This window comes from Temnothorax nylanderi, unplaced genomic scaffold (assembly GCF_030848795.1).
Source record: "Temnothorax nylanderi isolate EJ_2023f unplaced genomic scaffold, tnyl_v1.0 TNYL_tig0014_pilon, whole genome shotgun sequence".
In the NCBI taxonomy this organism is placed as follows: domain Eukaryota; kingdom Metazoa; phylum Arthropoda; class Insecta; order Hymenoptera; family Formicidae; genus Temnothorax; species Temnothorax nylanderi.
The window spans coordinates 1059146-1080939 of record NW_027249076.1 but is presented as its reverse complement, the minus strand read 5'-3'; the positions used below and the strand labels follow the sequence as shown (position 1 = coordinate 1080939).

Below are 21794 nucleotides of genomic sequence, written 5' to 3'. Positions count from 1 at the left end.
TGCTTCGACTTAAACTGTGTTTAAGTTTGGACAGAAAGAATAATTCAATTAAAACACTGCGCGGACAACACCGTGTTTTTGGAGCACTCACTCGGACACCCTAGGACTTTTAAGTCCAAAGGGTTTTTGAAAGCGTTTTTGTTTACAAAAAATCTATAAAAATTCATGTCGTACTTAAGGTTATCAAAAAGTGATTTCTATACTTACATAGGCCGGAACTAAGTTTTTTTAGGGAGCAAAGCCGACGCGAGCGTTTCGTGGGAATTATGAATGAAAAATTAAGTGGGCCGTAGAAGGCCCATGGTGTCCGCGCAGTCATTGGGAGCTTTCCAGCAAGCGACACAAGTCGACACAGGTATCGTTTTGTCTTTGTTACTCATTGCCAAAAAAGAAAGATAGAACGACGTTTGTGTCGGCTTGTGTCACTTGCTGGAAAGCTCCCATAGTCTCACGATTCTCTCTACTGCAGATTTATATAATTTTCTATCTTTCTAAGTAACAAATTGTTCGAAAAATGACTTTTCTCAGGTCATCTCAGCTTTATCTTGCCTCTCATTAATCATTCCGGATTTATCGTACATTCGCGCAAACATGCTTTTGTAGCACAATGTGGGATTGCTTCAGAGTATATTTCAGAGTTATTTACGAAATGTTCGAAACGCCTTGAATCAAGAAACCCGTTTTAGATTCTTATTCTTTTACGCAGCTTTAGACCGGTGTTCATAGTCCATTCTTATATTAAGACCAGTGTTTGTACAGCGTTTAAGATGTTATAAATCAACCACACAGCCGTATTAGCATCTTAAGATATTACTTACGTCTTGAATAAATACGAACTGTGAATGGGCTTTAGAAAGAGAGGTATAAAAGAAAGAAATTGGAATTTCCAAATTTCCGTTTGTTCGAAGGAAAATCCATCTTTTCTTGTCACTGAGATGTTTGACAATAACAATACGGAAAGCCTAGTGACTTTATTGTCTCTTCGTCACGCTGAAAACGATTAGTCCGTGTCTTGCTGTTTGGGACATTCTTGAAAAGAAGTGATATTCTTGTCAGTGGGAAAGGTCGTCACGCTGGTCCCTCTTAATCTGGCGCTTGGCTTTGCGTGTTACATGTACTTAGATCTTATCGTCGAGAGATTTTCAATCGTGTTTACCATCGAGAAACATCGAAATGATGATTCATTTAGAGAATTATAGCTTCATTAGGGAAATATAATTTACTTAATGTGGATATATATATGTACACGAGACAAGTGAGATTTATTTATCTCGCAATTTCTCAGATTTCAGAAATTCCGTTAAAAGAAATTTAGAATCCAATAAGTTTATTCAATTAGCTTAAATAAGTTTGCTAACTGCATTCGGAGTTTATATGCAGAATACGCGAGATTAATTGGAAAATAACGATCGATAGACGTTTCTAGTTAATTGAGATAACATAAATTAAGTTCGTGAGAGACGTTAACAGCGCAGGTCAGCGGTTCTCAAATCACACTCCACGAGTTCGCGATACAAGAGCGTTAGTGCATTGTCATTTAGGAACACGGCTGATGTTAATTAATAAAATTTCAGTGGCGTATGTTATACTTTAATTACGGACAACACGTGCACAATTAGTGTCGCAAGCAGAAGAGTTTCGTAATTGAGAGAATCTAAGAGCCACTGGCGCAGATAAACGGGCCAGGTAGTAAACTCGCGAGTGTTAAACAAAAAAAAAAGCGGATAAACTTGTATTTTTTTGTATCGAAAAATAAGTGGCTCAAGTGAAACAGATCAATATCGGCCGTTATTTTCCAACAACCGGATACTTCGGTCGGCAAATTATGCTGGAAGCACTCTTGGCTTTCTCAGACCCCGAGCTCGGCCACTCGCGCGCGGTTTAATCGCGGTTGGAGTTAAACCGACGACGTCGTCCGCGCTAACCGGCCTTTGGAACGCGCCTCGGCGATATCGGCGACTGATAGCACAACGATCGCCGCCTCGCTCCTCGCGCGAGCAACGCGAACGTGTGCTCCTGCTTCGCGGCTCGCATCGCATCGCGTCGCGTCGCATCTCGTCGCGTCGTAATGCGTGTACCGACCATTTCTTCGCGGCGTGTAACGGTATTTGCGACGCAAGCTCTCCACGCGCGAGCGAGCAGCGCGAGATGAAAATCCGCTTGCCGCTTGTACGCGAGACTGGGAATTCTCTTCGTGAAAGAGAGTGAGAGATCCGCTTTAAGACAAAATATATCCAATATTAGTTTTCTATTTAAGTGCTCTTGCAAATTTTCTTGAACTTTAGACTTGCGCATAATAGAGGAATCAATGTGGGCCAAATGTATAATTTATATGAGCGTTCTCTTATGATTTGTTCTCTTAAATATAGAAACGTATCTAAAATGGGTTCTACGTATTATGATATTGATCTTTATACATTAGTTCTCTGTCTATATATAAAATATTCAAAATTATACTGAATGTAATATAATTATATAAAATCTACTGAAAGGCATGTATTTTTAAAATGAGATAATAAAGTTTTAACAAACAAGTTTACAATTAACGTAATCGAAAATACAATTAAAGAATTAACAAAAGTTATTGATTGATCGTGAGATAGAGCGTTCAAAGCCGATTCGAATCGGAGATATAACGCAAGTGCGCTCTGGACATTCCGAAGATAGATAAATCACTCGTGAAAGTCGCTCGTCGATAAGAGATATCGTAAATCGCTCGCGAGGAGAACGCTTATTTTCCCGCTATTTTTGACATAAATTTACATCGTAACGAATAACGACCTTGCCAAGTATCGCCGATACGGACGCTTTAGTGCTATAGTACCTCGCTTGTTTTTTTTTTATTTGTAAAGTGAAAAATAATATTTTCTCCTGCGACAATTTCGAAATTTCGTAACGATTTCCCGGATGGTCGAAAGAGAATGCTCTTACTTTAAAACGTCCAAGAGAAATTTTCCAGCGAGCTGAAGTAGACCTCGTAAAATTAAACGATCCAGAAATAAGAAACTATAGGTGCCTTTGTTCTTTCCCAGTTTGTTTAAAAATTGGCTCCAGTCCCATTGCGACGAGCGATTCTCGACTAGTAAAGCTCATCGGTGCATACGTCGCCGGGAGTGGCCCTTGAGAGTTTTATTCCCTCGCGGGGAATCCACAGTAAAATTTCCGGCGTACATTGAGAGCGACACTTAATGAGTGCCCAATTGAGAGTTTCGTTCTCTCCGAGAGTGATCCTCGATAACAAAACTCTCGAGTGTGCACTTCCCACTAGCCTCAGATCGCTCAGACGTATCGCGAGACCTCTTCTCTCTCTCTCTCTCTCTCTCTCCTCCTGCTCTAAATTCGTCGACATTGAGCCGCGTCCGTCCCTCCGCATCCACTGTTTTCATCGGTTAATCGAGGGATTAGCGGTCCTCCACGCTCTTTTATATCTTATCGCCGACCACATGACAAGATATTAAATCTCGCCTCTGTTAACACAGTCGACATTAACCTAGTAATCTTTTTGCTCGCACAGAGCATCTCATTACGTGCGATTAAAGATGAGTAACGATAATGACACTCATTTTGCTCTAAATAAACACGATTTATTCTTTCCTGAAAACAAATATAATCTTTTTTTTTTTAATAGAAACGTAACGAGGCTTTGCGATTCCTTTGGGGGGGGGGGGGGACAGGTACGCGGTAACTGTCGTTATCACCGAAGAAAATGAAGATAAATACCCGATAAATTCACGGAAACAATCCTACAAAAACATAAAGTTATTTTAAGCTAGATTAGATTAGATGCATTTCAATTATCATTTATACAGTAATAAGGAAGATACATGACGCTAATATAAAAACATCATTATTTATGTTCAGTGTTCAGCTATTAATCGACCAAAAGCAATATTATTTAGTTCACGGTTACAATATGCATACAGTGTGCACAATTATTATTTTTTTTCATAGGTATAAAATAAAAATTTTCAAAACCATTAATTTTCCGTAGCGTTCTAAAAATGGTGCCCGAATTAAATAATAATAATGAAATTGCAAACAAAATATAAATTTCCGATATTTCTGACGAAATATGAATGTTCGATGATCCACAGAATACTTGTTTACACGTTAAACATAATTTATTACGTTATATACCTGCAGGTATACATCTGCATGCAGATGTGGATTATTATATTTTACGCTTAAACGCGCTCAAACACCCTCTGGTATTAAGTTTATCTTGCCGTGCGCTTTTTATTTGCGGATCGGTCGTAAAGAGCAGTAGAACGAACGCGTTGACGCTTTCTGCTTCCGCGGCGGTTACCGAACAGTTCTATCCGAGAGGCGAAAGTTATTTCGTTAATCGCGCGTCCTGAGCCCTCGTGATTTATGCATCGTCGCTCTCGCGTCGCGCGAGATTATTATTTCTTTTCGCTGGGAACGGTAAAAACTCGGCGCGGCGCGGCGCGGGCGCGCCGCACATTAAATCCGCAAATTAACTCGAAGACACGCCGCGTAATTACGCGCGCGCGGGGGCGCCTTTATCGTGATTTATCGCGGCCGGGAAGTTAATCGTTACATTTTATTATATCGCGCGGTCTCGTTAAGCGCGACACCGTCGTCCTTTTTTCTTTGTCAGCGATCAAAACGCTGCGGCACTGGTACGATTTCGTTGAATTTAATTTTCGGTATCGTGTATACAAGAGGGAAGGGGGTGTACATTTAAATTTGTATTACGCTGTATATTACGATTTTGTCGACACGAATAAATGCGGGTCCCTCGAATCTTGTGTGTTCGCATATCCGTCCATTAGAAGAAAGATTTTCTTTAAATTCAATAAACTTGGACGTATTATTTTCAGCGTGATATAGTTACGAGATATTATCGTGTAATAAAATTAAGATTTTTGTTAAAATTGAGCAATTACATTAGAAAATGTTAACGATCTTTCTTGAATCCACAATTACCACAATCCAAGTTATAAATTGCATAATTACATATATTCCTCGCTTATTCTATTTTTATACTACATTTCGTCGAAGCATAAAATAACATGGATCAGATCTGAAACGACGATTTGCTTTACAAACTGATAACAGTGAAGATAACCGTCGCGCGAAGCTATCGTCATCACAGATGCTTATTTTTCACCTCGTTAAAGACGTTTCGACGGTATATTTCTAAGGTAAACATTTCAACCCGTTCGATTTTAATGTTCTACGACACGCAGCTCGATGTTGACCCTTATCGATCCCTTTCCGTTTCCCTTATTTAATCGCGCGGCACTCGAGGGTTTCTTCGCGTATCGATGGAGCATCTATAGTTTATCTATCAAGGTTGCCTCGTGTTTATGACGATGGGCATCCATGCAGCCGGCTTGAATCTGCAGGTGGCTCGCCTGTTGCGAACCATTCACCCGCTCGATTCCAGTGGTTTACGTCTATCCCGCCTTCATATATCGCTGTGCTGATAAAAATACAACCCGCATTTATATATAGCGCATGTTGCTTTCTAATTAATAACGTAGCGTCGACATCCGGTCCTCGAATAACACGACTTCAAAATCCACGAAGCGAAATTATTCGACGCAAGAGTTCGTCTCGTTTCCAAAAACACTTTTCGATGTGAAATCGATTTCACGTATCAACGAAAAGGGAGCCAGACTCTCGACAGAAATCTTCATTAAATCGAATTACTCGAACGTATTATAAATTATAAAGGCAACGAAATTTTTGCTCGAGATCGATAGCTCTCTTTTACGCGAATTTTCTTCATATTCACTACGTGGACGTATCTTCAGTACAATATGAAAAAATATCGTGTAATAAAATCGAGATGTTTATTAGAATTAAATAAAAATGAGATATCATTGCATAAACGTCATTGCATTGCGTTTTACAGTGCGTCATTGCAGTAATTCGTGCTGCCGCCTTCCCTTTCCCTCCTCGTTTTGATGAAAACATTGTAAATTCATTTATTATCAATATCCGAGATAGATTTCCGTCTCAGGTAACTAGTAATCGTGGAACTGCCGGCCTCCCTGGCATTTTCTTGCGCTTTTGTTTTCATTTCGCAAAGAAGAAAAACGAAAAGAGAAAAAAAAACCGACATTTATCTTCGGGCAACCGTTTTACGAGACGCAAAATACGTATCACCATAGGTGACCGCTCATTATCATAATCATTACGCTCGCTGCGCTTGTTTATGCAACCGGCTTCGGTTGTGTGCGCGTGCGCTCCTTGTAAACTTATCGCCTCGTGCCTTCTTTTACTTTGTACCGTCGTCGTCGTACTCGTGTCACGATTGAAGGACAAAAGTGACGAAGTCGAAGCAACGCGCAACTTCTTACGGTCGGTCTGTTTTTCGACGATGCGAAAATTATAGCGCGCGTGCATCGTCAAGTCGACGTCAGAATAGTCGATACATCTCTTTTTTTTCGTTATATATAATTTATAGATAATCTCTTGAAATTTATTCCCACTTAAATCGAATAATAATTTATTAAAACTTTAAACATATTGACTGCACTAATGTATTTGCATTAAGTATTTCTAGCATTAACGTTCTAATGCTGTGTTCTCATTGTTCAATGAGAGAACGAAGGGGAATTATTTTTATCTTTGAAGCTTACAATTCGCAGAAAAGCATTTTGCATTTTTTATTTTGAGAATCATGACTCGGACATTTTAGATATTTTTACGAACGAACACCGATTTCAAATTTGATCAGTAGAAATGCATTTACCTTTCGCCAATAACGGATCACGCTACGTAAACCAATGAAATGCACTTCTCGATACATATTTGTTCTAGCAGAATATTTTTAGAATATCGTACAATCGTCCTTGCGGCGCTGAAAAACAACCGGTACTTTTTAACTCCGTTGAAGCGCTAAACGCGACGTTATTGTTATCGCGCGTGCGAATGACGGGGCAGAGTAGTACGCGGACCGTCTAAACGGGCCTGTCGATCATTCCTGAATAGATATTCCGGCATGAATCAAGCTGCTGGAATGTTCAAAAGGTAAAGCGGAAATTCCGTCTCCGGCCGCGCGCGGTGACGGTTTTTATTTTCTTAATTAAAAGTACCGCGAGAGAGAGAGAGAGAGAGAGAGAGAGAGAGAGAGAGAGAGAGAGAGATATGTGTGTGTTCTCTCGCGCTGTAATCTGTTGCAAATTAAATAGAAACAGTCGCGGGACGCGGATGTGGCGAGGGAGCACATCCGCTGGCTCATGAGTTATCGACGCTCACTTCTCTGGTTATTGGAGCCTCTGTTATCGCCGATATGCCGAGAATAAACGCGGCAAATAGAACGCTTTGAAAGGTCCGTCCTGATGACGGGACGTGGACGATCGGCACTCTCTCGCTCCCTTCCTCTCTTTCGCATCAAGACGGCGAGAGAATTCGATCCTGTTGAAAATGACGTTCTCTCGCCGTCGATGTGACCTTGGTTTTCTTATTTGGGAATACCGCACGGGTAAAGAGCGGAGAGCCGCAGAACGGCGGACGGCCTTGCGAGCGAATTTCATTCGCTCGCCTGCCCGCGCCGCTAAACATTCGACTCCGATTTGCGAAATGTTTCGGGAGAGTGTCGTTCGGATTGCATTTGGCGCGTCCGATATCAAAGGCGCCATTTCGCTGCTCCACCGTGTCCTTTTGCAATCGCCGTCGGCGCGTGGAAGTCGAGGATGAGGAGGAGGAGGAGGAGGAAGGAGATGAGGGGGGAGGGGTGGCGACGGGAGGGAAAAGAGATCCTTTTGGTATCTCCGATCCTGCCGGAATGCAAACTCCGACCTCGCCGCCAGGTGCCGATTCTCTCACAACCGAGTGTCTTTCGCCGTTTCTTCCCGTTTATTTGCTCCCTCGGTACGAGAGATCGTTCCCGTTTTCAGAGAAAAATACCGTCGCGCGCGTTAACATCGCCGTGAAATGTATGTGCATGCGTAATTATTCTGTAATAACGCTTCGGGGCATCATACGTGGTTAACATGTGGAAACGCGACCCGCGGATTTTCAACGTATCTTCCGTCGCATATTAAACGTCCGGCGATTAATAATGCTACAATTTAACGCTTAACGTGATTACATTTTGCAATATACACTGTTTTTTACCTAATTTAAATCGCAGCGCTCATAGTTATTATCCCAACAGATTCACGAGACGCGCCAGCTATTATAATACGGCAGAATTTCTACTGACAGTCGTGTGTTCACCCGTGTTCCTTTTTTCCTCCCTGATTGATCCCGAATTATTATATGTTTATATACGGCATGGTCGATATCTTTTTTTTACGCTTGTAGGCTTGTATACATAAATGTCGTGATTTTGTATAGTTTTGCAGCGATTTAACAGCTATTCGAGACAATTTTATTTATTTTAACAAAATCTCGGGCACTAAATCACGATATTGCGCGCTACGACGAAAAAAAAAAACAGTGGTCACCGGCGAGATCCGCGAAATTGGATTGAATTTTTAACGCCGCTTTTTTTTTCGGGAGCAAAGCTGCACATACAAAAGAATCTATTTTCGCGCTCTCCACATATTTTTTTCATTTAGGATCACTACCGTCCTATCGTTTTTCTTGCGACGCCTGCCGCGTGACCTGCCTGCTGGCAACACTTGAAAATGTTAAGACAGAACGGAGAGAAAAGAAAGACTGTAGTAGTTATTTACGGTCATCGGCTCCCCGCTAAGAACGTGCGTTTTGCCCATCCGCGTTTACGAGAGTTCACGGATAAATCTATGAATAGAGCATCGAGAGGAGCGGACTTGTCTTTATGGTCTATTAAGATGTCCGCAAACTGCATTACATCAGACCATCGCTTTCCTCGAGGACGCTGGTCGTTCGCGTTGATCGAAATATCGAGCTCGTTGATCATCGACGTTGACGGCTCGGTCTCGAAAGGCGGGCTTTTCTATTAAAAAGCCGAAAGGCGCCGGGGCGATCGATATAATCGTCGACGTACGCTCGTCAATTCGGGATGAGGTCGGTGTCACGTTGTCTGACAAATGAGGCCGCGTTATACAAGAAACCGCCGATGCGGTTGCCACAGTTGCCGTTAAGTACGTTTAATACGTTATTTGTTTTGTAAATTTTGAATGCTATTGCGACCGAGAGAGAGAGAGAGAGAGAGAGTGAGTTTAAGAATTAATAGAATGTGACGCGTGAGATGTCTTAATTAATAATTTACCGAGGGATTCTTCATTATTATCCACGAAGCGTATAAAATACCAAATTGGCGATAATTTCGTTAATGTTATTGATATTCGCGGTAATGTGAACAGTAGAGGTTATTCATGGACGCGTCGCACGGGGGAGATTATGCCTTAATTGACATGTAATTATACGAGTTAATTTCTTAATACAGCCGGTAAGATTTCGAACAGCCAATATACAAACCAATATACGTATATATCGACAACTTACGTCATGACATAGAGGTTATTTTTCTTATCTTTCGAGAGGCAGCGTGTGATTCGCGAAAGAGTTAAACATGAAAAAAACCCAGTCTTGTAATGACAATCATATTTTTTATTACAGTCCGATGAGGAAGAAAATACATGAAACTTTATGTCAGGGTGCGATCATATGCAAGAAAAGGAAATACGAATTTAAATTGCAAATTGAACAGTCGGCGCATATATACGCACGCACCGACGCGAAATAAAATATCATCATACAGCGGCCGATACAAAATAAACACTCGAGGCCTTCCGAGAGTGTACGCGCGCGCTGATAAGACCCGACGATAAGACCCCCGATGCGCTTGCCACGGGGCTTCGAATTACTCGTTTCGGCGACCGATGTGTCCCGCGGCTTTCTCGGACCGAACGTCTCGAAACTCTCTCGTATCGCCGGAACGAGTCGAGTTCTTCTCGTCGCGAGCGGGAGAGAAGGAGAAAGACCGGGGAGAGAGAGAGTGAGCGAGAGAGCAAAGAGCTTTCGAGTTCGTCGGCCGAGAAACGTAATTTTGCGTCGGACAAAATCGCCGGTGTTCGGGCGGATCACCGAGGGCTCCGCTCCGCTCCGCTCCGCTTCGCGGTATCGTTAGCCGTGCCGACGGAGTGAGGTCAGCAGCGCCCGCCACTCAATAAATCAGAGACACGGTGCATCGCGCGCGACGCGTGTCGGTGGGAAGCGAGGACGGTCGAATTCTGCCACATGATCCGTCAACAGAGATCACCCGGATGAAATACGCGCATCCGCATCGGATATACCGACTATCCGTAGAAGCCTCCGGAGTCTCGAGCGCGTGCAAGGGTTGGAAGGCTAAGGGAGAATGACGCCGATTCCGGGATTTCTGCGGGGAAAGAATCTATAGGAAGTCCGAGTGCGAAAATTTGATTTGAAAATTCTGCGACGGTCTATTTGTAGAACGCAATTTGAAATCGCTCATTACTACGTGTTAATTACCGTTTACGTTTAATTATGGGTTACGACACAAGCAACTCTGTTGTATTTTTATAGCTTCTTTATCATTTCGACGATTGATATAAGATTGAACCTAACGATTCAAATGTCTATTGCTTTAGAGGAAAATAATTTCGCAAAACAGATTTGAATCTTTTAAACTACGTCTTTTTTTATCATCGTGGAATTTAGCTGCGTAAACTCCCGTGTCTCATCTTCGCGATAAAATATCTCCGACAGACGTTCGTTATTCTATCCGTTTTCCTACCTATCGTATTTTCGATACACACCAGTTCGTCGCGATTCTATTTTCATCTCGATGCACGCAAAAATGAACACCAGAGGGTCGTAATAATTCGAAGTATATGCACAATTTTAGCGCCGGTTGGAATAACATTGAAGTTATTGTATGAAACGATATTATTTTTTCGCGATATTGAGCAACGGACTTCGCTGCTCTTCTGCTCTTTTTATGGGGTTTTTTTTTCACTTCGTTCGATCGCTTCGTGAAATAATTCGTCAGTACATCGCTACGTTATTCACAGTTCGTTAAAAAATAATAAACTCTACCGATCGGCAGCCCGCTAATTGCCGTACGAACGGTAACAATTGGATGACGCGGGGAACCTAATTACCTCATAATTAAGCATGCGCTTTGAGCTATTTTACAGCGAGCGATTTATAAAAATTACCGAGGCACTCAAAGGCAACAATGTAATTGACTGTCATCGGCGAATAATTCTATTATCCCGTGAATTACGCGATACAACGATGAATGCGTAACGAGGTAGCATATTTTAATAATAAATCAAAATGCGCGCACGATCGGGCTCGCTCGCGCTCTCCGCTCCTACATCGTTATCCTTTAAATCCCCCCCGGTTATTAATAAAAACTACATTACATTTATCGCTTTTAATTAATTATACAAAAGCTCTTATTAATACTGGTAAATAAATGAGATTCAACGGTACCGATAGCAAATACACGAGATCCGTCGGATAATTACCAGCGATTAATTATCAACGATATGATATCGAGATACGCGCGGCGAATATAAACGCGTCCCGTAAATAAACATTTCTATTCGCTTGACGAAAACACGCGCTTTGCGCTATCGCGCTGTGCATTTCGCGAAAACTGTCCGTGACATTTTTTCCTCTTGCATGTACATATTTTGAAGAGGCTTTAAGCCGCGCGCTTGGTAGAGATCGATATGGGAGGGGACACCGTATCGATGTCCGGCGACAAAGAAAGTCTCTTGCACCTGCATGAAAAGTGACCTACTTCTCTGCGTAATTCCCTAAGATACGGAAGAAAGTCCACGTCTCTTACTTTCGTATCTTCCTTTGTGTCGCGGTTGTCACGTCGTTGCGGTTGCTTTCGAAAAAAAGGAACCCGTACAACGAGAAACGATGTGCCTCTCGGATTTTGAAGAGCCTCAGGTACGCCAGATACGATAGTTCAAGAGAGAGAGAGATACGTATTCTTTTATGCGCTTGTCGAAACAGCCTTCAAAGATAAATCGATATCCTTCGTTCCGTCGGAACGGCGCGGCATCGAGACGGTATGAATAAATATTTCCAACATACGTTTCGTGACACGGAATACGACGTGATTATCCATTTACATTCTTCAAAAAAACATAGAATTTAGAGATAAAGATAAATTTAGAGATACGGATAAGGACAGGTCAGTTCTTGAGAAACTTTTGAAATAAAAGCTGCTAAGAGCAGTTCTTCTGATACGAAAGCTGTTAACGGAACAAAAATTCAACGAGAAGATAAATGTAAAACGTATCATGCACTCTGCACATTTGTCGTTTAATGAAATTTCTGTTTCTCTCTCCCGCGAGTTATCGTATTGCGAAAACGAGAACACCGAAATATTCCGACACAGTTTCGATTTTGGTGGACTTTTAATGTATTCGGCAGGGAGGCTAATAGCTTTATTACTATTCATTACCACGCGTTGCGTGGCCGATAGCTGGCACTTCGCTTAAATAATGTGCGACGTCTGATTTAAAATTCTTGCTCCCTGCGCGAAGGGAGACCAGCGAAGGATAGGCGCGATTTTCCCCTCCGGCAAAGTGGCGCGGTCACTCGCACGCGGAAGCGATCGAGCGCGGCAGCGTTGTCCGCGATAAGCATTAGGAACACGTCTCCGTGGCGCGGCGCGCGGAGATAATGACGCCGCGCGGTGCTCACTTTTCAAGCCGTCGCCGTTTCGCGCGCAGAGAGTACGAGAGAACGCGGAATCCCGCGCGTCGAATGCGCGGTAATAACGGGTTGAATTACCGGTATGTGCGGCCCCGTGCAAATCGACGAGAGATTTTCGCGCGGGACGATCGCGCCCGGGACTTTATCGCCGCGTTTACACCGCGCTAAATCTTTTTACCGCCACCGGTTTGTCGGTCCGCTATTTCTTCTTCCCCCCCCCCTCACCCCTCTGTCGGCTCTTTTTTGCCCCCTTTGTCCGTCTCTCTTCCCTCTTTTTTTTCGTTTACGTCGGGATAAATGCTTTATTGCCCACCGATCCCGGCCCGGGCCAGTGGCGTATGAGCGAGAGTGGCCCACGCACTCGGGATATCTGGCGCTCGATTCCCAGCGGGATGGAAAACCTAATGGTTCAGAGACGACTGCCTTACTTTGGACCGAAACACCAGGTTAAACTTGTTAGAAAAGAAAATGTGTTTACGCGTGTTCGCACTTTCGAGAGGAAGTACAATGGAAACGTCCTTTTATGTTATCGCTGCTAGATAATCCTGTGATTATTTTCTACTTTGTACCTTTCTATACTCGTCAGGAATGATTTAAGACACGACTTAGTCGTCATTCTCAATAATGCGTCGATATTTTAAAAGTATTCGTTATCAACTGTTTTTCTTCCTACGTAAATTATTCGAGTTTACAAATGGGAAGAAACGCCAGTGATAAAAGCTATCGTTCCGCGATAATTCCATTGATACGTGAACGACGTTGGTACGCAAGGTCAACCACTGGTTTAGACGAACGTACATCGACAGGCTGAGTAACGATGCAACTTTCTCGATCGGAATGACGTAGGGTTAAAGCTCGAGATGCTCGCGATCGCATTTCTCTCGCTCTGTTTACGTCGTTTTAAACGTATCGGCACGCGATAAGAACTTTTCCCGTCCGCAGCGATGGAGAATGGAGTTGCGTCGTCGCGCGGCATCCCGTCGCTGGTGTATCTTGACAATGTTTCTCAATACGCTGCCGTGCTCTGCCGTTTAAACCAAACAACCCGGTCGTCTTCCGTTTATTATCCCGCGTAGGCGAGCGTGCGTCTTCGCGTCGGATAAACGTATCACGTAACAGCGTTCCCCCTGTTGGGCGATTTTGCGAATGCTTGTAATAGACACGTCTATCTCGCGTGGGGAGATAATAAATTCGTATACTCCATATAGCGGGATTTCTTAAATTAATTTATGCTGATAGTTTTTTTTATTGTCAGTTAAGAAGCACTTTTCTATAATCTTTTTATAAGAATTTATTTCAACTTATATTTTTGTTGAGCTATTTAAATTACGTAAATTCATTCAATCAAACTTTTTTTCGTTTAACGCAATCTCATTTCAAGATTTTCACGTTGAAACTGAAGACATTTTCAAATCAACAATATTCTCTTTTTCTGTATATTGCGCTTTAACATATAGTCTCGAATTATATTTCAATACCGAAATATTTAACGGTTAAGTATATTGAAAGGAGGAAGGGTGATTTCCAAGGAAAGTTTATTTAAAGAAATTGATCTTGCCCAGGATATACGTGCGAATTTTCGCTATTAGCAGACATAAGAGTTCCGAAATAAGAAATAAAAGGGATAAGCTGGCTGCGGTAATCAGAGACGCGGCGCGACGTCTGTCGGTGACGCTTTCTCGCATTAAAGCGAGGTGCAGCCGGGGATTCTTTTATTTCATCCGCGCGTCGCTAATGAACGAATTACGGGCGCGCGCGCGCACGAAATAAACGCGCGGTAATACGGCACGATGAGCGCCGTAACTCCGCGAGCGCAAACAATGCTCGGGGAAATGATACGTGTTTGCCTTCATATAACTTTGGACGAACGCCAGACGCGCGTCAATTCCCCACTGGCAAACCGCCGAAATCTTTGTCAAACCATATGTCCTCGAGCGCGCGCGCGCGTGCTCCGTTATGTCAGCCACTCTCGTCGGGAAAAGTGAGCGTATGTTGCGCGGAAATCTTTTACACCGCGAACGTATGCACACGTGAGTTGTGTGGCACGCGGACAAAAAGGAGGAGAACCGTCGTTGTCAAATTTAACGCTCGTTACAAGTCGCGCGTTATCGAGTGATTTATCGCGCTCTCGCCGCTCTTCCGGAAAATCTCTCTCGCCGAGTTCCCGATAGTTTCTGTCAGCGCAAACGACGCGTAATTCAGGCAGCTACGTGCACGTTGAAAATACGCTAAAACCACAATCATTCGGACGACGGCAAAAGTACGAGACAGTTTCATTCCGCGACAGTTTTATTTTGCTCAATGTAAATCTGTACGGGGCAATATCTTCTCCTTGTCATTCTCGCGGACAATTTATGGCGGCTATAAAAATACAGTGCCACACCGGGTTGTTTTATCCCATGTTTCACCCTGCGAAAAATCAAAGAAAACAAACCCGCGGTGTTTATTCGGGTAATAGGAAGTAAAGTTGGTCTTTTCGTACACTTGACCCAATCGGCAGCTTTAATCCGTCAAAGCGCGCGCGCGCGCGCACGCAGAGTTTACACACTGTCTACGGTATCGCCCCGACATGATTATTAACGGCGAAGTGATTCCATTAACGCTTAATTGGAAAGACAAGTATTAGACGAGACAGTAAAAAGCCAATTGCCGAAAAAGAGCCTTTATATGAGCAACGTGTCGCAGTAGCTCTAAATTCATAAAACTCTCCACGCTCGTGCACCTTTATCGCGCGCTGATAAAAATGAATATATAAATTTAAACGCGGGCATAAATATTATACATTTAATTTATGCTCGCATGCTGCGTTTTCACCGACAATATAATTTATGCGTAATTACTTTGTCCGTAAACATCGCGACCGGATTAAAGTCTCCGCGATAAACCCGTGGACAGTGTTAACGTCCTGTTTGACGCGGCAATAAGTGAACAACCTCTTGTATCTCCGCGGTTATAAGAGTGCCGTTTCTGCATCCGAACGACTTCTTTCAAACTGTTCAGAAAATCAGTTTCGTATCGCGTCGATTTAACGCGCAAATTGGAGCGGACATTCGATTCGGGAAGCGTAACGATGTGTCGAGAGACACGTGTAGGTATGTGTTTACAAGGAGGCGTTATTTCTGTCCGCAAATTCGCGGTGAATTAACGATACGATCGCCCTCCTTTCGCGGGAACCCCGTCGTCGTCCGTCGTCGTCGTCGTCGTCCCCTCGTGTCCCGCGCGAGTACATTAACAGCGTTTCTCGCGAGTAAACCGCGCGGAGGAGATCTGTCCGCCGCGCGCCCGTTCGTGTACCTGTGCACACACGGGCGGAGAGCATATTAACGTTGCCAGCACGCGGGGCGGCCGGGCGGTTGATTAGAGCAAGCCCCGGGTCGTGTCAACATAACGAAACGGACGGAAACGCGGCAACGCCGCGACGCGGCGCGGCGTGCGGACGGACGACTTTGGTAGCCGGTCGGTCGGTCCCGAATGCACGCACGCACGCACGCACGCACGCACGCACTCACGCTTACACGCACGCAGGCATGCACGGCACGGCCCCACGGTGGAACGTCCGCGCGTCCGAGAACGACCTTCCCTCCGCACGATTCGCACCGCGGAGCCAAGGAACTTCGCTCGCCGTGCCGCCGCGCCGTGGAAGCTTCTATCTTGTTCCTCGCGCGCGCACACCGCGATTCTCCGCGACGAGTCGACGACTCAAGAGATTTCTCCCGCGGAGATCGGCTGAGATCGGACATTCCTCGATTTTCGAAGATCTTCCTTTTTCTTTCTCCTTTTTTTCTTAAATATTTTCGAGCGCACGTTTAATTAGAATTTAATTTAAATCAATTTTCGTAAACAGCAGTAAAACTGCAAGATTTTGCAGTTTTAACGTGTTTTTGTTACAGGTAGTCTATTTAAAATTATGTTTTTTAATTACGAATAAATTACATGAACACAGTTTGCACGGGCAGCAAAATATTAGCATAGGAAAATGGGGAGATGGAAATTTAGAAACCTAGCTATTTTCGGCATTCTTTGCAACATGAACAGTGTAAATGAATCGATAATGAAGATACTTTTTTTTTTTACTTGTACTATTGGCACACTTTTATTACATTTAATAACGCGTTCCTCAATTATTGTAGGAGGAAGATTGGTATACAGATCCGGGTGCTTTACTCGTTTCGACATGTGTGTATGCGGCATTAATTTCACGCACGCGCGGTTTTTGAAACAATCGATAGATTTCACTATTCATTGAATGCCAAATGGTAAACAAGTCGTTTGTTGGAAAAAGTGGGCCCGCCCGATTGTTGCGCGTCCGCGACTCTTCAACTCCAGTATTTTTATTCACGAATACTAATGGCTTTTACATCTCGATACTCGACGCAGCGTTGTGTTGATTTTTTCTATTGCGCTTGTGTTTTTTTTAATTGCAACAAAAGTTGCGCCGAAGTAAATATGAAAAGAATACATTTTCATTGATAAAATCTATCCCGTTTTTTGTTCGCGTTCGCAGATTTATGGACAATGGCGTACGTTTTTATAGACTCCATAAGACTCGTGTACCATTTGTACGCAAATCACCCAGCCAAATGAAAAGGAACGGCGAAGGGGGGAGAGGGCGGGGGAGAGGAGCGGGAGAAGAGGGCACGGACAAAAATTATATGCATAATAATATGCAACGTTGCGTATCGCGACGTGAAGAAACTTCGTTACGCCGTAACGTCCTGTGTATATCGCATAAGAACGCGTTATCGTATCGCGTTGCCCCTCGAGCGGCGTGAGCAGTGACTTGCAGAAAAAAAAAGAGAAAGAAAAGAGATGAGAGCAGCAGCAGCGGGCGACAAAGTTCGAAGAATTTTTCTTTTCTTTTTTTTTCACGTGCGCCTAAACGCATAATTACACCCGTGTTGGTTTTTCCTTTCCATTTATGCGGGCGATTAATCGTAATTAAGTTCTTGCGTCGTGTCCCGTAATAGGATAATCTTGAGGACAGGACGACAGGGGCCAACAGCTCGTTACAGAATCAACGAGTCATGTAATTCGTCGGCTTGAATCGCGCTCGTGCAATTGCCGCTTCCAGCACCCGTTTTTCTTTTCCCGTCCCGCGTTCGAAGAGCGATCGCTCGTTCGGACGAATTTTCGCGGGGGGAAAAACCGACGAGGGGGGGGACGACACCTCACTCGTGCGATATCGCGGCGGTACGGTATCGCGCTGTGGAGCGCGTCTCGATTACACGCAGCAGCCGTAATGAATTATCGTGTGCGTACCTTCTTGCGAAACTATACATTGTGACATACCTCCGGTAAACGCCATACGGGGATTCGCGGAATTAAAGCCGGTACGGTCTCGCGTGCGCGGCGGCGTGGTCGCGGGGCAAAACGGGAGAAAGGATTTAATCATTGTGGATATAACATGATGATAGCGTACGTTGCTGTCCAACGCGGTATTAACGTCAATCAGGGGGTACTCGCTCGATTTTTGCGAGCAGGCCTTTATTACGCGCGCATACGTACGCAAAAACACACGCATATATATATATATATAGCATGAGTCACACGGCTTTTTAAGTACCTACTTATCGGATATAATTTTCGTAATATATTTACAAATGATAAGCGATAATTGGTCGAGTGTTTCGTTCTATAAATTCAAACGGCGAGCGCGTCGTGAGTGTCTCGAAAACCAGGCCGTGAATCATCTAATAACAATCTCTGACGCGAGCGTTGTTCGCGTTGTTCGCATCTTTTTGCTTGAAAAGAAGAAAAGAGAAAGAAAGGGGTAAAAGCAGGAAGGGAGAGAAAAGTAAATTAATTAAAAAAGTAAATTAATTCGCGTACAGACCCGCGCGATTTGCGGAGGAAGAGCTGTGTTGTTTGTTAGAAAAAACGTGCGTGTCGCGGTAATATCGTACAGCGCACTCCTGTAGAGAAAGGGAAATGAATCGACGTTCGCGAGGTGACGCCTCGTTCAACGCGGTGGTGTATACGGGAGCCCGGTTAATCTCAATCTGACAAAACATCGCGTCGTTCGGGCACAATGTGCGACTATCTCTAAGAATAATGCGCGTCAGCTGATTCGGCTGCAGCCGTATGAATGAACGAGCGGCTTTGCCAACTGTGATAGCTCTCATCAATCACGTCTTGGCGCATCTTTGCTCGGAAAGAAAAAGAGAGAGAGGGAAGAAAATCAGGGAGGAAAAAAAATATGTACCATCTCACGAGCGAGCTCTCGTTTCCGAGGGCACGATCGGGGGAGGAACCCCTCGACGACGCGTATCGCGAGAATCTAGACGTATCTTTTCTCGCGGGCGCCCCGCACCTTCCGCGAAACGGAGCTCCGGCCCCGTCCGGCGGCCGCGGAGGTTTTATTCAATTAAATTCACGTCGCCGAGGAGCACGCGATCCGACCGCGACGAACACGTCCTAGGGGGTTTCGACTCGCAGTTGGCACACGTGCGCAGGTGGAGTGCGGTTTTTGCCGGGCGGCGGTGGCGGTGGCGGTGGCGGTGGTGGTGGTGGTGGTAGCGGTAGCGGCGGCCGCGGCGAACGGCAGCGGCGGTGGTTTTTTGCGCCAACCGCGAGGTCTCTGGTGGCTTTTTCCCTTCTTTTCTTTGGTACCCACCCGTGGCGCGAAGGAGGGGGAATGGCGGGGAAGGAGGCGTGAAGGGGGAAAGAGGGAGGAAGAGCGCGACGTCCTGTGGCCGCGTGTCGGAGGGAGAGAGCGCAACGCCGTCGCGAAAAAAAGAGGGACAGGAGCGAGAGGGGGGGGGACAGAGAGAGGGAGCGAGAAAGAGCAATCGGATCGCGGCTCGCTCCTTCCAGCTGGCCTGGCACGACGAAGGCCTTGTCGCGCGGCTGCTCGTTCGGTCAATGTCTTCTCTTTCTTCCTCGCTCTCTCCCTTCTCCCTCTTTTTCTCTCTCTCCCTCTCTCCCTCGCTCCCGTCCCCGGTCCCCCCTACCTACCGTCTCCTCGCGCTCTTTCTCTCGCCTTCTCTCGCTCCCCGCTCTCTTTCATCGCTCCCCCCCACCAGCAGCACTCCCGTGCTGCATCGCGCACACGAGACACGGGTGCCTGCGAAATCCCTCTGTCATCTTGCGAACGAACGCGCCCGTCCGCGGCCAGGATTATCCCGCGCCGTGCGCCGATCGCGAAAAATCAGTTCGTCGCGGTCCGAGACGCGCCGTCGTTGTCGTCCTCCTCGTCGTCGGCGGGCGACGGCGAGCAACGGGGAGTCCGCAGCACGGGCGAGAGAGATCCCCGGCACTGTGGATCACACACCGGTAACATTGTTCGGCGTTCGGCCCGGAGCGGAGAATGAGGGAGAACACGGTGCGTTCGGAAATGTGCAGACGTACCACCGCGGTGGTTTGAAGGCGCGTACCGCGGGCAAGGCAAGGTGAGGAGACGGCGGCGGCGGGTTCTCTCTCTCGTTCGGGCTTTTTCCGCCGGCGGGGCCGCGCGCAACAGCGTGAAAGTTCCGCGATCGTTCGCCGCGCGGACTCCGGCGCGCTCTCTCGACTGCACGTCGTCGATGACGTTCCCGATGCCGTCGTCATCGCCGCCGTCGCTGCCGCCGTCCACGTCCACGTCCAGTCCGTCGCTCTCGTAGCCGGAGTTCGCTCGCACGGTGTTTACGACGGACGGTGCTGCGTTGCTAACGTGTCGGGGTGCGTGCGCGACACACAAGTGCGGAATCTCGATCGGCGCGAGTGCGGGAGCATGGCTCTCGGCGACGTCGTTGTCACCGCCGCCGCCGCGCGTTAAGGAGCGGCGTCGCGCGGGCGCGAAGAATGAAACTCGACACCGCGGACTAGCGGCTGCTTGCTGCGGGGTGCTCCTCCGATCGCGGCGACGCTTCGCGTTTTCTCGCGACCGCAGGTGGGCGCATCTCTTTTGCATATCCATGGATTGATTTGAAATCGCGACTAGAACGATTTTTTAGACCGATAAATATGGTGCTGATATTTTTGATGTAAAAATGACGGCGAACATTTGTACGGCTCCCTGACATCCGCGATGAGAATGATAATGCAAATGAGGCAGACGCTGAATGTGAAATTAGAATTTGTGATGACGGTAGATTTTTGCAAATGTATTACTGCTTATGCACTTCCGCCACTTTCTGCATAATGCGGCCAACGTAATAATAAAATCAAGTGCAATGACGAAGTTATTACATTGCAAAATACAAGCTACAAGTGGAATATTATATTCTACGTATGAGATATTTAAAGTGTTTTATATATATATATATATATATATATATATATATATATATATAATATATATATATATGATTGTGAACGTACATGTACATATACACACAATTTATGTACATACACAAGACAGTATTCTTTATATATCTTTTTTTTTCGTTTTCAGAGTGCAATAAAGTTAGCTGGTAAAAATAATGTCAAGAAGCTGCACACGCTGCTATCGATAGTGGAGGAGAAGCCAAAGGTGGACACGGGGCAGAATAACAGGCACAACGAGCACCACATCAAAAACAATTTCAAGCACAACCATTACACACACAATTCCATACTGACACCCTCGACGCTAAACCAGGTAATTGAATAATCTTAGTTAAATTGCGTCAAGAGTCCATCTCGCTGACACATGCCAATCAGAGTGCGATACGTGACAGTGGTGTTGAAAATTTCTCTCGCAGGGCCTAGATGCAGGTACAAGCGACGATAGTGGCAGAGCGTCTGAACAGTTGCACGGCCCTGGTATACCTAGGGATTGCCAGGACGCAGACAGTTCCAGGGACCATCTCAGCGATGTAAGTCCCACACGCACTATAAGTTACATAACTTGGAACAGTAATACAATCATGTAACTTAGAATGTATGTAACAAATGTTATTTCATGACTCCAAGTGTAACAGACGTCTGTTTAATATTTTTCTGTATTAGCATACCCTAGTCTCTTCAATTTCTGTGTAATTAAGATAAAAATATATTTTTTATACGTCAACATCAATTTCTTTATTGAATGAGTAATGAAAAGTTAGAAAATTAATTGGTATATTTATTCACGAGTCTGGTTTTATAATATTACAGGCTAGCAGTCATTGCAGTTCGGGTAAAGGTTATATCGTAAGTATCTATTATTTAATCAATACACTCGAAAGGTCGTAAATTATGTTTCTATATTATGGTAATAAGTACATAATTTATTGTTTCGA

The 21794-nt window shown here is 44.9% G+C and overlaps 1 protein-coding gene across 6 annotated transcripts in view; it reads left to right on the top strand.

Moving 5' to 3' along the window:
* The window catches only part of LOC139768130 (uncharacterized), a 30191-nt gene that overhangs the window by 2767 nt on the left and 5630 nt on the right, over positions 1-21794 (top strand). For 5 of the 6 annotated variants that reach the window (XM_071698017.1, XM_071698019.1, XM_071698016.1 and 2 more), the window contains exons 2-4: positions 20987-21172; positions 21276-21389; positions 21670-21705. In XM_071698017.1, coding sequence (XP_071554118.1) covers positions 20987-21172; positions 21276-21389; positions 21670-21705 — 336 coding nt within the window. Of the gene's footprint in view, positions 1-19686; positions 19934-20986; positions 21173-21275; positions 21390-21669; positions 21706-21794 lie in introns of those variants that run through there. The other variant, XM_071698021.1, reaches the window with a different exon arrangement.